The sequence below is a fragment of the Acipenser ruthenus genome, chromosome 14 (assembly GCF_902713425.1).
Source record: "Acipenser ruthenus chromosome 14, fAciRut3.2 maternal haplotype, whole genome shotgun sequence".
NCBI lineage: Eukaryota > Metazoa > Chordata > Actinopteri > Acipenseriformes > Acipenseridae > Acipenser > Acipenser ruthenus.
Window position 1 is genome coordinate 12,144,230 of NC_081202.1, and position 19,836 is coordinate 12,164,065.

The 19,836-nt window shown below is 36.3% G+C and overlaps 1 protein-coding gene across 1 annotated transcript in view; it reads right to left on the bottom strand.

The window, feature by feature from the left end:
- The window catches only part of LOC117419560 (kielin/chordin-like protein), an 82,516-nt gene extending 66,100 nt beyond the window's left edge, over nt 1-16,416 (bottom strand). Inside the window, exons 1-3 of the mRNA XM_034032419.3 lie at nt 15,709-16,416; nt 8,527-9,083; nt 6,898-6,970 (exon numbers count right to left, since the gene is read on the bottom strand). Coding sequence (XP_033888310.3) covers nt 6,898-6,970; nt 8,527-9,083; nt 15,709-15,853 — 775 coding nt within the window. The 5' untranslated portion in view covers nt 15,854-16,416. The remainder of the gene's footprint in view (nt 1-6,897; nt 6,971-8,526; nt 9,084-15,708) is intronic.
- Between the last annotated feature and the right edge of the window lie 3,420 nt (nt 16,417-19,836).

Consider the following 19,836-nt stretch of genomic DNA (forward strand, 5'->3'; position numbering starts at 1 on the left):
ATCACCTTTAGACAGTAGGCTGATGTGTATATTCCTTTTAGCGCCATTTCATTCTTCATATTCTTGCTAACTTTCTGTCCAACTGTCCTGGTGGTCCCATTTTTCATTAAAAAACATAATTATATTAACTACGTTAGAAAAATTTAATGTCATTACATACTCACAACTTATATAATTAAAATGCTAAATCCTGAACGTAAACTAGAAACCTTATGGGAGATTTCCTCTGGTCATTAACACTATTAAATCTATTTTCAAAATAGTTTGCTCTTCAGGGGATGCTGATAATAAACCACTACCAAAGGTGAAATGAAAGAAAAAAAGCCATATGCTAACATACAAAGAAAGAAAAACTTTGGCAAAACTCCTCAACAGTTATCTATTTGCATAGTAGAAAACACAGACTACACCCCCACTCATACTCTCAACAATGTTTTCAACTTGAAATGCAAGTACCAATAAAACATGAAGCAACAATGAAAAAATACATATAAATGTCCATCACCATTTATGGCTGTGAACCTTCATGACCCAAAAATTCTGGTTTCCAGAATGTATAGCTGTGTTTTAACTTCCTGTGCTATGCAAAATACTGTATCGTTTTAACTTCCTGTGCTATGTAAAACACTGCATCGTTTTAACCTCATGTGCTATGTAAAACACTGTATCGTTTTAACTTCCTGTGCTATGTAAAACACTATCGTTTTAACCTCCTGTGCTATGTAAAACACTGCATTGTTTTAACTTCCTGTGCTATGTAAAACACTGTATCGTTTTAACCTCCTGTGCTATGTAAAACACTGCATTGTTTTAACTTCCTGTGCTATGTAAAACACTGTACCGTTGTAACTTCCTGTGCTATGTAAAACACTGTATCGTTTTAACTTCCTGTGCTATGTAAAACACTGCATCGTTTTAACTTCCTGTGCTATGTAAAACACTGCATCGTTTTAACCTCCTGTGCTATGTAAAACACTGTATCGTTTTAACCTCATGTGCTATGTAAAACACTGTATCGTTTTAACCTCCTGTGCTATGTAAAACACTGTATCGTTTTAACTTCCTGTGCTATGTAAAACACTGCATTGTTTTAACCTCCTGTGCTATGTAAAACACTATCGTTTTAACCTCCTGTGCTATGTAAAACACTGTATCGTTTTAATCTCTTGTGCTATGTAAAACACTATCATTTTAACTTCCTGTGCTATGTAAAACACTGTATCGTTTTAACCTCCTGTGCTGTGTAAAACACTATCGTTTTAACTTCCTGTGCTATGTAAAACACTGTATCGTTTTAACCTCCTGTGCTATGTAAAACACTGCATCGTTTTAACCTCCTGTGCTATGTAAAACACTGTATCGTTTTAACCTCCTGTGCTATGTAAAACACTGTATCGTTTTAACCTCCTGTGCTATGTAAAACACTGCATCGTTTTAACCTCCTGTGCTATGTAAAACACTGTATCGTTTTAACCTGCTGTGCTATGTAAAACACTGCATCGTTTTAACCTCCTGTGCTATGTAAAACACTGTATCGTTTTAACCTCCTGTGCTATGTAAAACACTGCATCGTTTTAACCTCCTGTGCTATGTAAAACACTGTATCGTTTTGCATCGTTTACAATTTTAGTCCACATGATTACATTTTTAGTTATGCCACCAATATCTACTGTAGCATTTATGTATTTATTTATTTTTTAAGTACCAAATAACAACAAGAATAACTGTTTGGAAATATTTCATGATGACATTGGATATATACAGTGACCAAAAACATGCATTATCTTTCTCAAAGTTCTTGTTTATTTTGTTATTTAGTACTTTATAAAAGCTGCTTCAAAGATATGGTGCCAGAATTAAAATGTAGTTTACTTTTTAAGACCATCATCAAAAGAGGCTGTTTAATTACTCGGATCACAGGATGCCATACTATTCCCAAAATTATAGTCTGTAAATTATGGAATGACCCACTTTGCCCTGTAAGGAAACCTCCCACTGTTGCTGACTTTAAAACTTTAAAAACACATTTTTATAATCTAGTTTATATATCTTTAAATGTGCGGTGGCTTCTTAATAAACAAATGTACCACTTCAGAGTTTGTAATAGGTTGCTTATACATTATGACGCATCACCCAGTTATTGTGTTTTGCATATTAGAGACTTTTTCTTTCATGCGCCTTGAAATATCGTTCCAACTTTTCTTAATCTCCTCCACCTTTCTTTTGCCTACACTCTAAGAAGTAAAGGCTCTCGTTAGAACCTTGCTTTGCCACGGTGGGGAGACCTTTTCAGGTGCTTCTAACCTTTTTTACATGGATTCTATATTCTCTATTAGCAGACTTTCTGTTTTGTCATGTAAGCTATGAAACATGTGTTGAAAATTGGAGTTTGCAAAACAATACGGTACCGGTATTATAAACCGTAATTTACAAACTGACTTGATCAGAAGGGTTAAAAAATGAGCTCTTTGGAAAATGTTATTAAATGTTCATTTGTCCTTGAAAGCAATGTCTTCTTGCTGCAGACAAGTCTCCCACATCACCTTGCCTTTTATATAGCCTACTGTCTGACTGCAGCAAATTAACGCCTGCTTTTCAGAGTTCTTAAAATAATCACGCAATTACGAGGCCCGCAATTACCATCAGCTTTAATAAATTAGACAGAATATTTAATAGACCTCATATGCAAAATCACCTCCCAATTTTAGTGGTTTCGTTCAGAAACGTCCCAGAATTACATATGCATATACAGAATTACATATGTATCAATGGCTAAAGCGCACAGAGACATTGCCCCCGCAAATCACGTATTAATTGTGTGTTTATGCCATTGCGTGTGTTTTATAAATCCCATCCAAGAATTCAGAACCCTCAGTGCCCGTTTTACTGTCGTAAAACATGCGCAATCCTTTTGTAAATCTGGGCCTCAAGTTATTCGATTTATTTGTAGGTCTATGGCAACTGATATAATTAGTTAATTTGTTTTAGAAACAAATTAAAATAAATTAGTTTTACATTTAAACTTAAATACACTACTGGCCCATATTTGGGCCATTCTATATTCCAGGGTATTCTCAGGCAGGATCTAAACCTTTGACCTCTGGTAATGTGGCAACAGTGATGACTACTGAGCTGCAACAATGCAGTTTGAGGTTGAGAAAGCAGGTTGGTTAAAAGTTCAGATGTTGCACCCTGGAATTACAGCACATCTCAGACCCCTCACTAAGCATGAAGTTCTCCAAATATTACTGATTACTTTGTTTGCGACAGAGATGAGCAGATAACCCCTTAGCAACAGAAAGCGATCCACAAAGTCCTCAACACAGCAGGCTGGGAAGTAAGAGCTTGTAAATAAATAGAATGGGTCAAAAAGGTCATGACCCAGATAGTTGAAGACAATCCTACTGGGAATCTTGGGAGGGAACAGTAGGAAAGTTAGTGTAATCTTTATACTTCTTGTTAAAAATATATATATATAACTCAGATAAAACAGCATCTTAGCTATTGATCTTGACACCAACCCTATAGGCAAATTGATTTCCATTGGTCTTGTGTTCAGATGCATATCACCAACGTTAAGCCAATAATAACATTAAATTATCTCTTCATTTTAGTGTTTAAAAAATAATAATTGAATTGTTGCTCCTTTCATTTTATGAGTAGTGCGATATATTTTAGATATGCAAAAGATTAACCATTAGAACTTGGCCCAACATTAACATATAGTACTAGTTAATAAATCATTAATGTTAGATATCCTAAAGCAGGGGTTCCCAAATTGGAGTCTGAGGCGAAGCTTCAGGGGGTCTGCAGCAAATATGTAAAATTACTGAACAAAAGAAAATTGTGTGAAATATTTAAATAAACAAATCTTAAAACTCTTGCCCTTGAGCCCCCTGCCCTCTGCCCTGTATATGTACTTTGAATGTTCCTGTTTGCTTGTTTCGTGCTTAGAGTATGTACCATTATCACAAAATCGGGGTGAATTGCGGTGTTAGATGAAAGTACAGACTTTGCAAATGCTGCACAGCTATTCATATATGTTAGGTTTATAGAAGGGAGGGAATTTGTTGAAGAATTCCTTTTTCTGTAAAGAATTACCGGGGAGAAAAACTGGTGAGGAAATATCCAGAGTGCTAGATGGATATATTCAAGAAAATTCAATAGACTGGTCTCTATGTGTGTGAGTGTGCACTGACGGTGCGGCTGCTATGACCGGAAAACGTAATGGTGTTGTAGCTTTTATAAAGACAAAATCTCCTAATGCCATTGCAAGTCATTGCATGCTTCACTGTGAAGCACTTGTTGCCAAACGTATGGATGATGAGTTTAACCAGCTGTTACAAGAAGTGATAAAAATTGTCAATATGATAAAAGCTAGGCCCCTGAAACACAGAATGTTTGCTGCACTTTGTAGTGAAATGGATGCAAGCCACGAGCACTTAGTGCTCCACTCTGAAGTACGCTGGCTGTCAAGGGGGTAGTCATGCAACGAGTGTTTGAACTTCAACATGAGCTGAAACAGTTCTTATCAACAGAGAATAGCCAACGCGCAAGCTGTTTTGAAAATCCGACATGGATTTTGAAACTAGCGTACTTGTTTGATATATTTGGACAGTTTAGTGCTCTGAATCAAAGCATCCAAGGTCGTGACGTAACCGTATTAAATATGCAAGACAAAGTTAGAGCATTCACTAAAAAAATTGCTCTCTGGGAAAATTAACTTAATGAAGGAGTGACAGAAATGTTTCCACTTTTACATGAAGAACTTAAATCTTCCAGCATGAGTACCAGCAGCATCCTGCCACTCATCGTTTCTCATTTGATTCATCTGCAACAGTACTTCAGTGAATACTTTCCAGAGCTCGAAAACAAACATTTGAATTGGATCCCAAATCCCTTTGATTCTGAAATCGATACAAACCTGGACCTGAAATCCCAAGAGGAGTTGATTGAACTGTCAAACAATGGGACTTTAAAGATTGAATTCTCTGCTGTTCCAGTACCACATTTCTGGATACACATTATGCATGAGTACCCTGTTGTTAGCGAAAAAGCTCTAAGAACTATTTTACCCTTTGCCACAACATATGTGTGTGAGACTGTGTTTTCCACACAACAGCACTGAAGACAAAGCACAGAGCACATCTGTATGTGGAGAGTGACATGCGAATATCATTGACTGGAACGACACCGCAATTTAATGACCTGTGCAGGAATTACCAAGCACACCCATCCCATTAGGCATGCAGAACCCAGAGTACTTTGTAAGTAGTATTATTTACTTACATTTATTTTTATCCTCGTACCTTTTTGTTTTATCATTTAATTGTTTGCAATAAGAGTAAGGTGATCTGCTCAGTATCTACAAAAAAAAACGTTGGTACTACTACTGGTCTGCCTTTATGCTACCGTATGTCTCTCTTTCTCACGCAGTGAGACATAATGTGTGACTAAGTGTATTTTTTGTAATGATGTTGTTACCCTTGTAATGTATATGTAGTACATTATATGTAAGTTTTAAAAAAATGTAAGTCGCAATGGATAAAGGTGTCTGCAGCTAAATTACTTAATAATAATAATGATAAAGATGTCTGCTAATGACTAAATAATAATAATAATAATAATAATAATAATAATAATAATAATAATAATAATAATAATACAGATTCATTGGTTGGGGGCCTCAGCCAGGATTCAGAATGTTTTGGGGGGCCTTGAGCTGAGAAAGTTTGGGAACCCTGTCCTAAAGCACTCTGTAAGCAATCCATGGTGATAACATTTTGTACCATTTCAGGCACTTGTACAACAAGCTGTCCACATGATTTACCAGTTTTGGAACTGTCCCCAGTTGGCCTTGAACTCTCCAAGAAGAAACACATAAAATCCGCCAAACAATATGAACTGTTTCTAGCAGTAAATTAGGACCTTGCATTACCTGAAGTACTGTACAGGTCTGGTCACCCTGAAAAAGCCTGATTGACTATACAGCACTGTAATGTCTCCCCTTGGAATACTTGCAATGTAATCTCTCACACCAAACCACTGTTTCCATTGACAAAAGAGTTCCCCACACTACAATATTTCTTCAGCTGCTGACAGACCTTAATTCACATTTATAAACACAGCAAACCCGAACACTTTAACCAATTGAAGACATCTATCTTCGAGAGAAAAAACAAATGTTTTGGACATAACCACAAGAAATCCCCACATCTTAAACATGTGGGAACTATATAGTATAAAAGGGACAAAACATGATTTTACTAGAGAAATGCATCATACTGTTGTACCAAATAGCTTTGCTGTTGGGAAGGATGGGGGTTGGTGCCAATTAAAACATAAAGAAGGGGTATTGTTTTTTATAATCCTTTTAGATATCCAAGAAATGAAAGCAATCAAAAACTGACCGATTAGTCCCACTGCCCATTTCAACTATTATTAATTTAGTACAGAAGAGTTTTCATATCCACACATTTCTCGTGTTTTTCTAGTGGTTTTACTGGAACAGTTTTCTTGCATGTAAAACTGACCAAATGAGATTGTATTTGTATGACCTTTACTGGTTAGAATTTACAGATTGCATAAAGGATTTGTTGTAGGTATTCATTCCAGAAGATTAGCTGAAACTTAGTTACACTTCTCATAATGTAAATTGAACATTCCTTTATAAATCAGCTCTAAACATTTTCACATTATTTATGATAAGACAGTAGAAATCCAAACTCTCTTAGCATGTAGAGGTCACCCTTATGTTCATTGCTGGGCAGCTCTGTGTTTTGAATCCTTCCCTACAGCAAGTGTTTAATATAATGAAAACCACAGTAGGGCTAGGGATATAGGAAGCAGAAGAATTGTTGGGTACTGTTGTATTCTGCTCAGGTACACCCCACGTACCTGACAGGTTTTCACAGTGCCATGGGCGTCTGAGGAATCCACTTGGAGAGATCTCTGCTGTTTGCCAGTATCCCTGAAAGCAGAACAGATAATTTTTAAAGGCATTATACCTTTGTACAGGATGTGTTTTGTAAATAAAGTTTGTTATAATTTGAATATTTGAAATAAGAAATCAGGGATGAGGTTAAAAACATGTGGCCATTCCCAAATTGATTAATTGGCTGCCGATTTGGGGATGGTTGGCTGTATAACTAAATAAAACCAGGACACCTGTGCTGCCGTGTCAACCGCAATCCCTCTGTCTCTCTCTCACTCTCTAGCCATATTTCTATACAAAATACATATCTAAAAGTAGAAATGGGAGATTTCTCTTAGTAAAATATCTATTTGATGAATTGACTCTACATGAACAGTGAGAAGCCTCTCTCCAATATATGCTCTTGTCCAGGCTGCAGACAAAGCAGAAAAGGAAGATGGAGTTACATGATGTTGTGGCATTTTTACATATAAACAGTTAATTAAAGATAGTGGATCAATACTTCCATGTGGTACACAATGCTATTTTAAAAAGATTACTGTTTCACAGATATGTTAATCCCTAAAAGTTAGCCCCTTCCTGAACCCAATAAATGTAAAGCTAAAATTAATGCCCTATTTAAGTAACCCAAGTTGCAATGCATACTGGGTTTCAGGACCATGGGTTTACATTGCCTCCCCCTTGAGCATGCAGTCAACCTACCCACCACGAAGGCTTAGTAATGTCCTTGTAAAATGTGGCTGTTATGTTAACACAACTAAATCTGTAGTTCTGAAGTTCAGAGAGCAACAAATGAACATCGGTACAGAGTTTGCAATCTGGACTGTGTGCATCCTTGGAGACAGCCTAAGGGTTTTTCTTGGATGTAAAAACCCTAACAATGACTCTAAAGGGACAGTAAATAAAAAAGACAGGAAATAAGGATTCCCTTTTAAAGAAAACAGAATATTTATTTTTAATGTATACCCTCTCTATCAACACACACAACTTTCCAGTTCTTTTTCCCGTCTTTTTTTAATCCTTTGCACTTTTCCTTTTGTCTGACTGTCTTACTCTCTAAGCCTTTTTCACATCTTCATCTGAATATATCGAACTCTACATTATATGTGCACGCTTCACTGACAGGGCCTTTCTTGGTGAATTCTTCTAAAAGTAATCTCTGTTTTGTCCCTGTTCCAGAGAAGACTAGAGCAACACAAAACCCAGACAGCATAGGGTCAAAAAGGGTACCTAAGCCCAGGGAAGAGGGGGGAAAGGCTGTTAGCACCACTAACCCAATCAGTTTTACGACCGTTCTTTTCATTTAAACAGCAACCTTTCTTTGTGTACTGTACTTTCCTGACATTTCTTTAATGAAGATGCCACTATAATGTTAATCATTTCACTCATACACGTTAATATATTTTGTATTCAGTTAGTTTACCAAGCTTTATTGGTACATTAAACTTGTCTTCATGCCTTCCTGAAACTCATGCACACAATCTAGCTCTAGATGAAAGCACCTTGTAGGGCATACACATCCAGTGCAGCTTTTCACAGTAACTATTAAAATCAACAAATATTTTATTTAAGAAAGAAAACAAACACCTTACCAAGAACTTGCTGGCCTTGTTTCCTGGCATACTTGCAAAGGTGATTTCAAGATCTATTGGAAGGATGAGACTGAGGACATCTTCTCCCTGGTTTTTCTCAAATATGATAGACTCTTCACAGTCGATGAAGAGGGTGATCTTGTGGGCTTCCAGGTTAAGGGCCATGCGGGCCCACTTGCTATTGGAGAAAGGCGTGCCCCCTGGGAATAGGATGGTGGCGGGCTCCATGCTGTGGACTGCCCTGTACTCCAGACGCAGCTGGTTGGACCTGGTGCTAGAGATCAGCTGGAGGAGAGGGTGTCCATCTTTTTTCATGGCAGTGGGGGAGATGAAGGAGATGAGAGTGCTGTCTAAGTTCTTGGCCTGCTGTGCCATGAAGTGGAAGCCGATGGATCCCTGCATGGTGCTGAGGAAGTATATGGAGTAATCCCGTGGAAGAGTCAAGTGGGGCACTCTCTGGCGGAACTTCCAAGCTGGAATTCCAGGTTCCAAGCCTTTAGCTTTGCTAACACCCTTAATAGACCTAGTGATGTTCAGGGCTTCCAGTAGATCAATGACTAAAAAAATAAATAAAAAAATGTAATGATTGTACTTACAGCGTTTGCTGGGTTATTTTAGCCCTGTTTATCGTTCCTGAATGATGACACCAGTTTAAAGATGTTTACAGAAATAAATGTTTTAAGCTATCTGAAGAAAATCTCTATATACTCACCAATATGTAACTAATATTATTTATATACACACATAAACATCTTGCTTCAACCATGAGAGTATACAAATGTACCTTATAAAACACAGAAGTGTGCTTTTTAAATCAAACCAAAAAAGTTAACATAGGTACCATTACAAAGCCGCATAGCCTTTCTGAGGTTTCATATGCTGTAGTAGTATGGAAGTGAAGCTAGGCCCTTAAAAAACCCAGACCAGGGTTAAACTGGTCTCCAAAGCTGTCTTTGTTTTAAATTGTATTTACTCAATCGCTGGAATGCATTTACGTAGCATAAACAAAGTAAAATAAAAATCAATGATACATGTGTCCTTTAAAGCAATTATCCCCTTTATTGGATGTAGTCTAGAGTCCAGTACTTTTCTTTTCCAACACTCCATTTTCAAGGGCAATCATTTTCAGGACTGCTCAGGCATGTACAGTAGCTGTATCAGGTGCTATAGTGGGATAATCCTGTCCCTTTCTAGAAAGTGTATCTTTCCAAACTGATCTGTGTGTGACTACCAGCCTCCAGTGGATATCTTGTAGTACACTGTACATTCTGGTGTATGAACTTGCAACGCTGATGTTGTTTTTAACCCTATCACTATTCTACAAACCAAAGCTACATTTGATTGACTATTTCATTGTGCCAGCCTCGTACCTCCAAGACTCTTCATCAGTCATGACTCTGTGTCCTTCCTCAGATGTTCACAACCACAAGGGCTCTTGGATAGCCTTGGATCTTTCATTCCTGAGATACTTATCCCCTCTCTGAGTTGATAATCCTCAACAGTTTATAATCTCTTTCAAGAGCACATTCTCACAATACAGCCTTCCATTTGTCTTAACAAGAGGCCCATACTGAGAGCCGGGTTTCCAGGAAATTTGAAAGAAACACACTCCTGATCAGGGTTTTGTTTCTCTTAGTATGAAAGGGACAAATCTCTCCCTATACTGTATGGAAACAAAACTGTTTCTACCAGTAAACAAGTATACAATAGACTCCTTCCACATTGCCCCCAAATACTATTCAATATTCACAGTTAACCCCCAGAAACATAAGTTATAACAAAACCTGTGTTTTAATTCTTATATATCCATATATTGGTTATTTGGTTTCTGACTCTTCTGGTAAGGTGTAGATGAGGAGGGGTCAAAAAACAATGTTTCAGGGCACATTACTGTGTTGCCTGAAAACAGCTTTTGTCAATATACAGTTGGGGTAATACTAATGGGATATTGTAAGGTAAAAATGTACAAAATGTATTGTCTTCAAGGCTTCTAAATTGTTTATGCACTGTACAGTACATGTGTAACATTGGGTGACAAACTGGGGGATTCTGGAGCCATGATAAAGAAACAGACATGAATAAAACCTCTTCATTTACATTTAAGTTGCTTTCTTTAGGATATAAATAAGATTTGTTAGCAACATCAATAAAAACAATGTTCAAAATAATACCAAAGGGCTGCACGAGTGACACTTTCATTCTTCTGTGCTCACAGATCGAGAAATGCATAGTTAAGATTCATTTTGGTTTAAGACAACTTTTTATAGTAATACAGGTAGTATGTGAGCAAGGAAACAGCCCAAGGAGAGGAAGGCCACCCACGTTTGCTGACCATGTTTATGGTCTTTGAACCTTTTACAGCCTATTCCATAAAACTGTGTTCTTCACCTAAACAGCTCACATTTAACATTTACCATTTACTTTAGATTCTCTCCTCTTCTCAGCTATCACATATTTGACTAGGTGAAGCTCCAATAACCTTTTAATGACCTGTATGATGAAAGCAGGCTCCTAATCATTCCTTCGAATCACGTTCCACAACTGAGATTCTAAACAAACAGTCTGAGGAAATTTAAGTTGAAAGTTCTGGCAGAGACTGGGGTGGGATATCTAAACAGATCACAGCTGGGAACAGGCAGTTTTCCTAGCGCTCTTAATTTGATCTTCTCTTGTAAATACCATCAGGTGCATTAAAAAAGCATTTTCTTCAAACATTTTTCTTTCATCTTCCCAGATAATAATAATAATAATAATAATAGCATTTATATAGCGCTTTTTATGCAAAAGTATCGCAAAGCACTGTACAGTACATAGCAGAAAAAAAGAACACACCACAATACATTTGTATAGCATATCACACATACAACTGCCACAGTTAGACCATTTAAATAACAGAATACACATAATAAAAGAAAAGCAGCAATTAAAACCCATTAAAACCCACTAAGATAAGAAAGCCATTTTATAAAAGTGCATTTTTAGTCTTGACTTGAAAACTGTAACGGTCCCAGCTTCCCTGACAAAGAAAGGCAGAGCATTCCATAATTTAGGAGCTCTACAAGAAAAAAGCCCTACCTCCCGTGTTGCTTTTGTTGACCCTAGGAATAACCAGCAGCCCTGCATCCTGTGATCTCAGAGGGCGGTTTGGAAGATACAAGGTCAGTAACTCCTGCAAATAACTAGGTGCTATTCCATTCAGGACCTTGTAAGTTAACAGCAAAATCTTAAAATCAATTATATACTGCAGAGGGAACTAGTTTAAAGCAATGGAAGTTCACTCCGTGTCTGCGGATAATGTCACCTAATGGTAGCATATATAATGAAAACAGCAAGGGACCTAGAATGGAGCCCTGTGGAACACCACAGACAACTTCCGATAATGCCGATTTTACCTCCTCAATAGAGAAGAACTGAAACCTATTCAAACTTCAGTTTACTAGCTTTTGAAACTTGTCATTTTATGCCAGTTAAGGGGTCACAGGTGAAAAACAAATCATGTCATGTTAAAGTTTACAAAATCAATATTATAAAATAAATCTTCCTCTCATTCTTGAGTTTGAAAGAAAAAAAAAAACATTATGGCAAACTGATTTTACCATCTAATGTCCTGCTTATTACCCAAGTAGCTCCTAGTAACTGGTATAACTGCAACCCACTCGCTGATGCCTTCCCCACTAGTTAGACTGTATATATGAGATTTGAACCTGTCACTGAAGAGTCTGAAATGGCCATTTCAGATTGTATCCACTCCTACACTCTGTAGTTATTGCTTAAATCTTTTAAAAGAGCTACACTTACTTATTAGTTCCCACTATTGGATTGATATATTTTTTCTGGTGCAGAACTGTAATCATTTGATGGCTCTTATGACTCTTATAGTTTTACTTCAGAATTTATGATGAACTGTTTAAAGTTATAGATGTTTCCTCACAGCAAGTGGTTAGCTTCCTGTGATTTTTACCTGTCATTTCCAACAAGCTCTGCTTTCTATTTCAACTCTACTAAATGCATTTCACATCTTCAGAAAGCTAGGCTTCTTGAATTGCTTTCGAAAAACATGCCAGGCTGAATCAATTAATCATGGGCTCCTCTTTCCCAAAACACAATTCAGAAATACAAGTCAGAAACTTTGAGAAACTAAGGGGGAGGGGGGGGGGGGGGGGGAAGTAATTCTATTTTCCAAATACAAGTAATGTTCATCATAAACCCAATAGCGGCTTGCATTGTAAACACTTGCCCTAAAGACAATATGTTAACATGTGGTGGTGATTTGTGAGCTTTCCAGTCTCTATGAATCTGCACTTGTATAGAGGCAACCTATATGGCACAGAATTACTTTCTAATAGGGAAAGTGCAGCTGTAACTATTCTTAAAAACATATGACAGAGATGTATTACTCTGGAGGCCTAGGAAGGTGAAGACATTTACAATTTACCCCAACCCACAAGTCACAGTTTTTGCATATTTACACTGATTTTATTACATTGCTTATTTTTTTATTTTAACCCTCAGTTTGGCTTGAGGTTTTTATTATTATTATTTTAACCTGTCTTAAGTAGAAGTCTGTCTTTCAGAAATATATTTCATTAGCAGAGAACATTGTGGGAGCAGTCTGTTGGAAATCTTGACCAAGAACAGCCATTGTGGGTTTACTTTTGGCCAAGAATTGCAGTTCATTTTTTGAACTTCAAAATAATTTACGAGATGGGCTAGCCTTTTTATAATTTTATAGAGCACTAACATAGGCTTTAAGGTTGAATTACATACAAAACATGGCACAAATGTATTATTTTTGGTTCTAATGCAAGAATTGTAAAATGGGACAGCATGCTACAGTTTAATGTCTTACAATAAATCATATTTATACAAGAGAGGTCCAAGTTTAGCAGTTTAATCTTTTTTTTGTATTTATTGTTTTTTTTACTGGAAATATTTTTTTTAATGATCAAATGTTTTTTCCTTTATGTTTGTAAAAAAAAAAAAAAAAAAAAAAAAATGTTTGGAACCAGTATCTTCAAAGATCTCTTCTTAGTGCCCCACTGTAACCTACATGGGCCTCTGTTGAGAGCATTTCACATATTAACAACACCTTCAGTTTCAAGTATTTTATTTAATTTGGTGCAAGCCCCATAGCACCATTAATATAAACACAAGCAACATCAGCACCCAATAAACCACTAGTATTGATGTCATGGCGCAGTGCTACAATAACTTAATGGGCCAAGATGGTATGTGACTGGGAAAGATTGGCATTCAGTGCATTCCACAATAGAGCCACAAAAGTAAGAGAACCATGCAGACTTTCTACATTGCAGTGCCATTTTTACGACATGTAATAAATAATTGGCATGCATGAATTCCAAAATAGTGGTACGACGCAGGGGCAGAAAGGCTTCCCTTCTCCTACACGCCAGTTTATCTCATCAGGGGAACCCCAGAGGCCAGGTAGCCTCAGCAACACGAAAAACAAGATGCACAGGACAGGAAACATGCTGTAAGACCACAGCAACAGGCCTGGTGTAGATATTAAGAAAATACAGTAGCTCTGGGACTGCTTGTATGCATTTCCCAAATAAACACTTTAAACATATACCCATGATGGGCATCCTTACTCAACAGACATCTTGAAATACAGTTTTCTGATGCCTTCTGTATCTCACAGTATATATTCAGAGTACATGCCGTGCACATTTATGCTCATTGGTACTGGTACATTTTCTCCCCCCCACCACAAGTGAGGATGAATATCAGATGCTACCGTTGCATATAGTTTTGTGTTAAAGCCATTTTTATCATTTGAAAATATGCCACCAAATAAGAAAGTTAATTCTATCCTTGCTAATCTCACTGTGGATTCTATACAACAAAAAATAGAATACAATGCTGGTGACATTATATTGGGGCAGCAGTGTGGAGTAGTGATTAGGGCTTTGGGCTTTGGGCTCTTGACCGGAAGGTTGTGGGTTCAATCCCTGGTAGGGGACACTGCTGCTGTACCCTTGAGCAAGGTACTTTACCTAGATTGCTCCAGTAAAAGCCCAACTGTATAAATGGGGTAATTGTATGTAAAAAATAATGTGATATCTTGTAACAATTGTAAGTCACCCTGGATAAGGGCGTCTGCTAAGAAATAAATAATAATAATAATAATAATATTATAAAAGAGTAGAGAAGTGATATAGAGAGATCTTGAGACAAACTTATTTAGATATTGTTCATAAGTGAAAGGACTGAGCACAGTATACTGTTTGTCATATACAGAATACTGTTATATATATATATATATATATATATATATATATATATATATATATATATATATATATACACATATCAATTGGATATAGGAACAAAATCAGTTGACCTGACCATATATTATGTTTACCAAGTTGGCACTTAAGGTAACCATGGTTGCATAATTATTTTCACATTATAGGTGTGCATGTTATAGGTAGGAGCCCTTCCTTAACATTTGTACTGTACTTCAAACATTTACAGTTTTTTAATTTAAAAAATCAGTGCTAACTTTGCAATGATGTTAAGGCTATTTGAATTACTAACACCGGAGTCACACTGCTGTCTAATCTTGTGATGGAGCATACCAACACTCCGGTCACAAACCACAAAGGAAATTGTAAAGAGCCTGTTGATATTTATCAAAGGACGATTAATTGAGATAATTTAAACGCTTTTGCCAAGATTTAAGTCTTGTCTAGACTTCTGTTAAACTTTGATTTGGAGCTGTATTCGAGTTGTGTTAGTTACTTTTACTCGTAAATATTGTAATAGTAAAATACATGAAATAAAAAGCATAATTGTATCAAATAACATTAACATTATTCCCTTGTAAATATTAGTTGGAACTGAAGTCCTCACGTAGCAATGTGATGTATGTTAAAAGCGCTGTAATGTCTGCATAGACACATTTTCAGGACTGTGATCGAAATCTAATCGAGTGTTATTTCCTAAGTTTTATTATTATTATTATTATTATTATTATTATTATTATTATTATTATTATTATTATTATTATTTATTTCTTAGCAGACACGCTTACCCAGGGTGACTTACAATTGTTACAAGATATCACATTATTTTTACATACAATTACCCATTTATACAGTTGTTGTTTTTTTTTTTTTTTTTTTACCGTAACAAACATAAAAAGACATAACCACGTACCGTTCTCGTCGTAGTAGTCGTGGAGATGTGTGTCAAGCTGAGCTCCCGGTGTCAGGAAAAAGTTCCAAAATATAACCACGAACACCTGAAGAAAGAAAGTAACTCTGAGCCGAGACATCTCCATTCTTAATTCTCCAGCTTTCATACCGATCCAATACCTAACAGGACTGGGGTAACACTTGGGCTTTTAATCCAAGTTTAGGATTCGCTTTCATGTGGCTGTAGTTTTAAAACCTAATTGTTTTCCGAAATGTGTACAAAATAGTAAACACGTTCTCATTTAAAAACCAAGTACGGCACTGGCATGTGAATGCAAAATGTATTCAAAACTTCCAAATACCAAAACATGAGTTAGAGATTTTGATGTATATATCAGTGCAACACAGTACATCTGCAGTTTTTGTTGCAGGCTATTGTACTGCCTAAAGTGTCCTTTATAGTGGGTTGCTGAGGCATAATTCAATCATGTTCAAGCAAAACAATAAACCAAGACCCTGAGCAACAGAAATTGAGCCTTATTGGATAATAGATTAGATTTTTTAAATTCTCATTTTGCAGCATTACTTCTACAATTTATTTAATTTTGCTTCTGCACAAGTAAGTAAACCACTTGTAAAACTTCTAGAAGTTTTTTTCTTTCTTTTTTTAGGAGTAATTTACCCCCTAAGGGGGAGAGCCGATTCCTTGGGATCCACCTCCAAGGTGCCTGAGCTAAAACATGGTGTGGATTTCAAGATAGGAGCAGAGCAAAGAACAACGCCCTAAAGAAAATAAAATGCACTGTTCATAAAGAATTAGCCAGACACTATTGAGAGATCTAAAGTCCAAAATGTATACTTAAGATGTTTTAGCTGGAGTATGAAAGGGAAGGGAAGGTTAGAACGTAAACTCAAGAGTATGCAGTTTTTTTAAAAGAAAAGTCTGAAATCAGATACAAAAAATATCATCCCTTGATCATTTTCCACTTTAATTTGATGTACCCTACGTAAAGAGAAACAACTTAAGTTCCCTCATTTTGTTTTGCATGTTTGGTGGTTGTGAGGGATTCATAATCATTTCACAATGTATAGAGCACTTTAGGCACTTTATATGAATACTTTGGTATTTTTAATTGTTTTTCCATGTCTATGGTTTTATATTTAATCATACAGGAAAACAGTTTCTTATACATTTACCTTATCATTTTTGATTGAGTGTTTTTGGAGTTATGGATTCATTACATACTGTCATAATGTGTAATTGTGCATTGTTACTGTGTAATTTCAAAAGATCATGAATGCTGGAAAAGGTTAAAGCATCTAACACTGATAGAAATGGTCTAATCTATATTTCTCTTCAGCGTGTCATTTCATGTTGACTGATAACATCAACTTATGAAAAATACTTTTTTTTTTTTTCTTGTCTCAGTTTTCTTAAAGATCTGTTTTGGAACCCCTGAAGCGATCTTTCAATTGTTGAACAACAAAACAACAGTAACAAGATAAAAAGGGTTTCAGTTAAAATTTTCTTTCTTTTCAGTTACGAAGCACTAGATAATGTCGACCCAAGGGACTTTTTCAACCTGAAAAAAACACAAGGACCAGGGGTCACAAATGGTCCCCAGTAATGTTGTTGAAGCTGACACCCTGGGATCCTTCAAGAAGCTGCTTGATGAGATTCTGGGAACAATAAGCTACTAACGACCAAACGAGCAAGATGGGCTGAATGGCCTCCTCTCGTTTGTAAACTTTCTCATGTTCTTATGTTAATTTATTTTTAAATTGTACTTTCTGAATGGTAAAATGTAAGTGTATGTTAAATCTTCACAAACATATGTCCTGCCAATATCTAAATAAAAATTTGGGACAAACAGACAAAATAACAATAAAATATATGTTTGGCAGATTTGTTGAGTAAAGTCTATTAACCCACAGAGAGTGAATGCCAATAGCAGTAGCATTGTGATCAATATGCCTTTAGGCTGACTTGTCCAGATCATAGGGGGTTTGGGAGCAGTTCAGTCAGTATGGCCAGCCAATCCTGGGCGTCCCTCCCTGTCTGCAGTATTTCTCAATGTAAATTGTGTGTTGTAGGCAAGTAATCACAAAGAATAGATGATTCAGCTTATTCCTATATTCATTTCAAGCTAGGGTAGACAACCTTACTAATGAGTAAAGATCTGACACACAGGGTTATTTATTACCATTAACAAGCATGACCTCTACAATAGATAACATTATTCCCCAATATGTCACTTGTAGTTCCTGGTCTTTCTCTATTTACTCTCAGCCTGAATCTTCTGATGTCTCTGTAGACAATGAGATATGGGAGAGATCAATGGTGACAACAGGAAATGCCCAAGAGTGTAAACAGCTGCAGCAGCTGCAAATCCCATTGAGAAAGTTCCACTTCACAAGAGGATCAAAGGGGACATGGGTTTCAGGTAGATCTGAGTGATAAGTATGCATGACCCATCATAACACTTGTTAGAGATTATTCAGGTGAAAGGAGATGTGTGTGAATGTGTGGGGTTTCCTTGTTGTTGATTTATAATAAGATTTAATATGGATGTCACAGTAACTGTACATCCAAGTTACCTGAAGGTCAGCCTTATAATGAGATTGAAATATTGCATGATATGAGCTTAAAGTAAATGTACCGTACAATAGTATATCATACAAAGTGTTTGTTTTTAATTTACATGACAACCCAAGTATGTTTCTGTATATTAACAATGTATACATACTTATTGATACAGACTGATTGATTTAGCCTTGTAGTAAAAGCAAATTTATTTCTGATATATATTTTTTCTTTTTATGTTTCATGTATTTACATATATGTACCTGTTCTCCATATGAACTGATAACTGTATATTTTAAATGTAGAGAAAACCTTTTTTTTTTTTCTTAAGGGTTAAACTGAACTACTATAGAATTTTGAGGTATAATTAGGAAATTTCCATTTCAAAAGTAAAAGGACAGCAGAGAACTGGAGTATATACCAACTGTAGCTCTAAAGCCAGGTCCACACTTGAGTGTCAAAATGATCAGTCCACCATTTCACAAAGATTTAGTGACTGACTAGTAGTTGTTTGATTCCTTATAAGATTTTCCACAGTCAGTAGAGGAGGGGAGTCTAGTACATCAACAGTTGTAGACAACTCCAAAAACAAAAAAATAACATTGTCTTAGTAGTATTATTATTTTTGTAACTGGTTACTTACTAATTAAGAAGTAGAAAAAAATAGAACATATCCCAAATTGGACCTGAACTAGGTTTCTTGGATGTCTATGAGTTTACATCCCAGCATTGCTGCTGCGGTATTCAAAGAACTCCTTGCTCTCAATCATGCAGGGAGAGGGGGAACACTTCATAGGGGTTACTGGGACCAGAGGAGGTCACTGCAAGAGTAGACTCTGCCATTCACAGCAGGAGCTACCAAAGGCAATGTGTACAGAGAGAGCCTGTTCTGAAGGGAATAGCAAAAACAATCAACTCAAAACAGCTAGAAATCTGAAATGCTGCTGTTATTTAGGGCCTTTATGTTGTCCCTGGTCCATAATACAATACAAAACAATGATAGGATGAAACAGATTATGGCATTGAATGATGTGCAGTAATGTATCATGCTTAGTTAAACAATATGGCTAAAATGTATTTTGATATGCTGTCCAATTAAAAAATGCAATAATAATCGGATGTTAAAAATATCATGATGTATTTTGTTTAGTGTTTATTACCGTAATGTGCTTATTTATTTGTTTTTTGTTTTGTTTTTCTTATTTTTTTTGTCTGGAGAAAGTGCAGTCAAGAAAAACACATTGTTCAAGCAAACATGATAACACATTTTTTTAAAGAAACATATTATTATTATTTATTTCTTAGCTGACGCCCTTATCCAGGGCGACTTACAATTGTAACAAGATATCACATTATTTTTACATACAATTACCCATTTATACAGTTGGGTTTTTACTGGAGCAATCTAGGTAAAGTACCTTGCTCAAGGGTACAGCAGCAGTGTCCCCTACCAGGGATTGAACCCACAACCCTCCGGTCAAGAGCCCAAAGCCCAAAGCCCTAATCACTACTCCACACTGCTGCCCCAATATAATGTCACCAGCATTGTATTCTATTTTTTGTTGT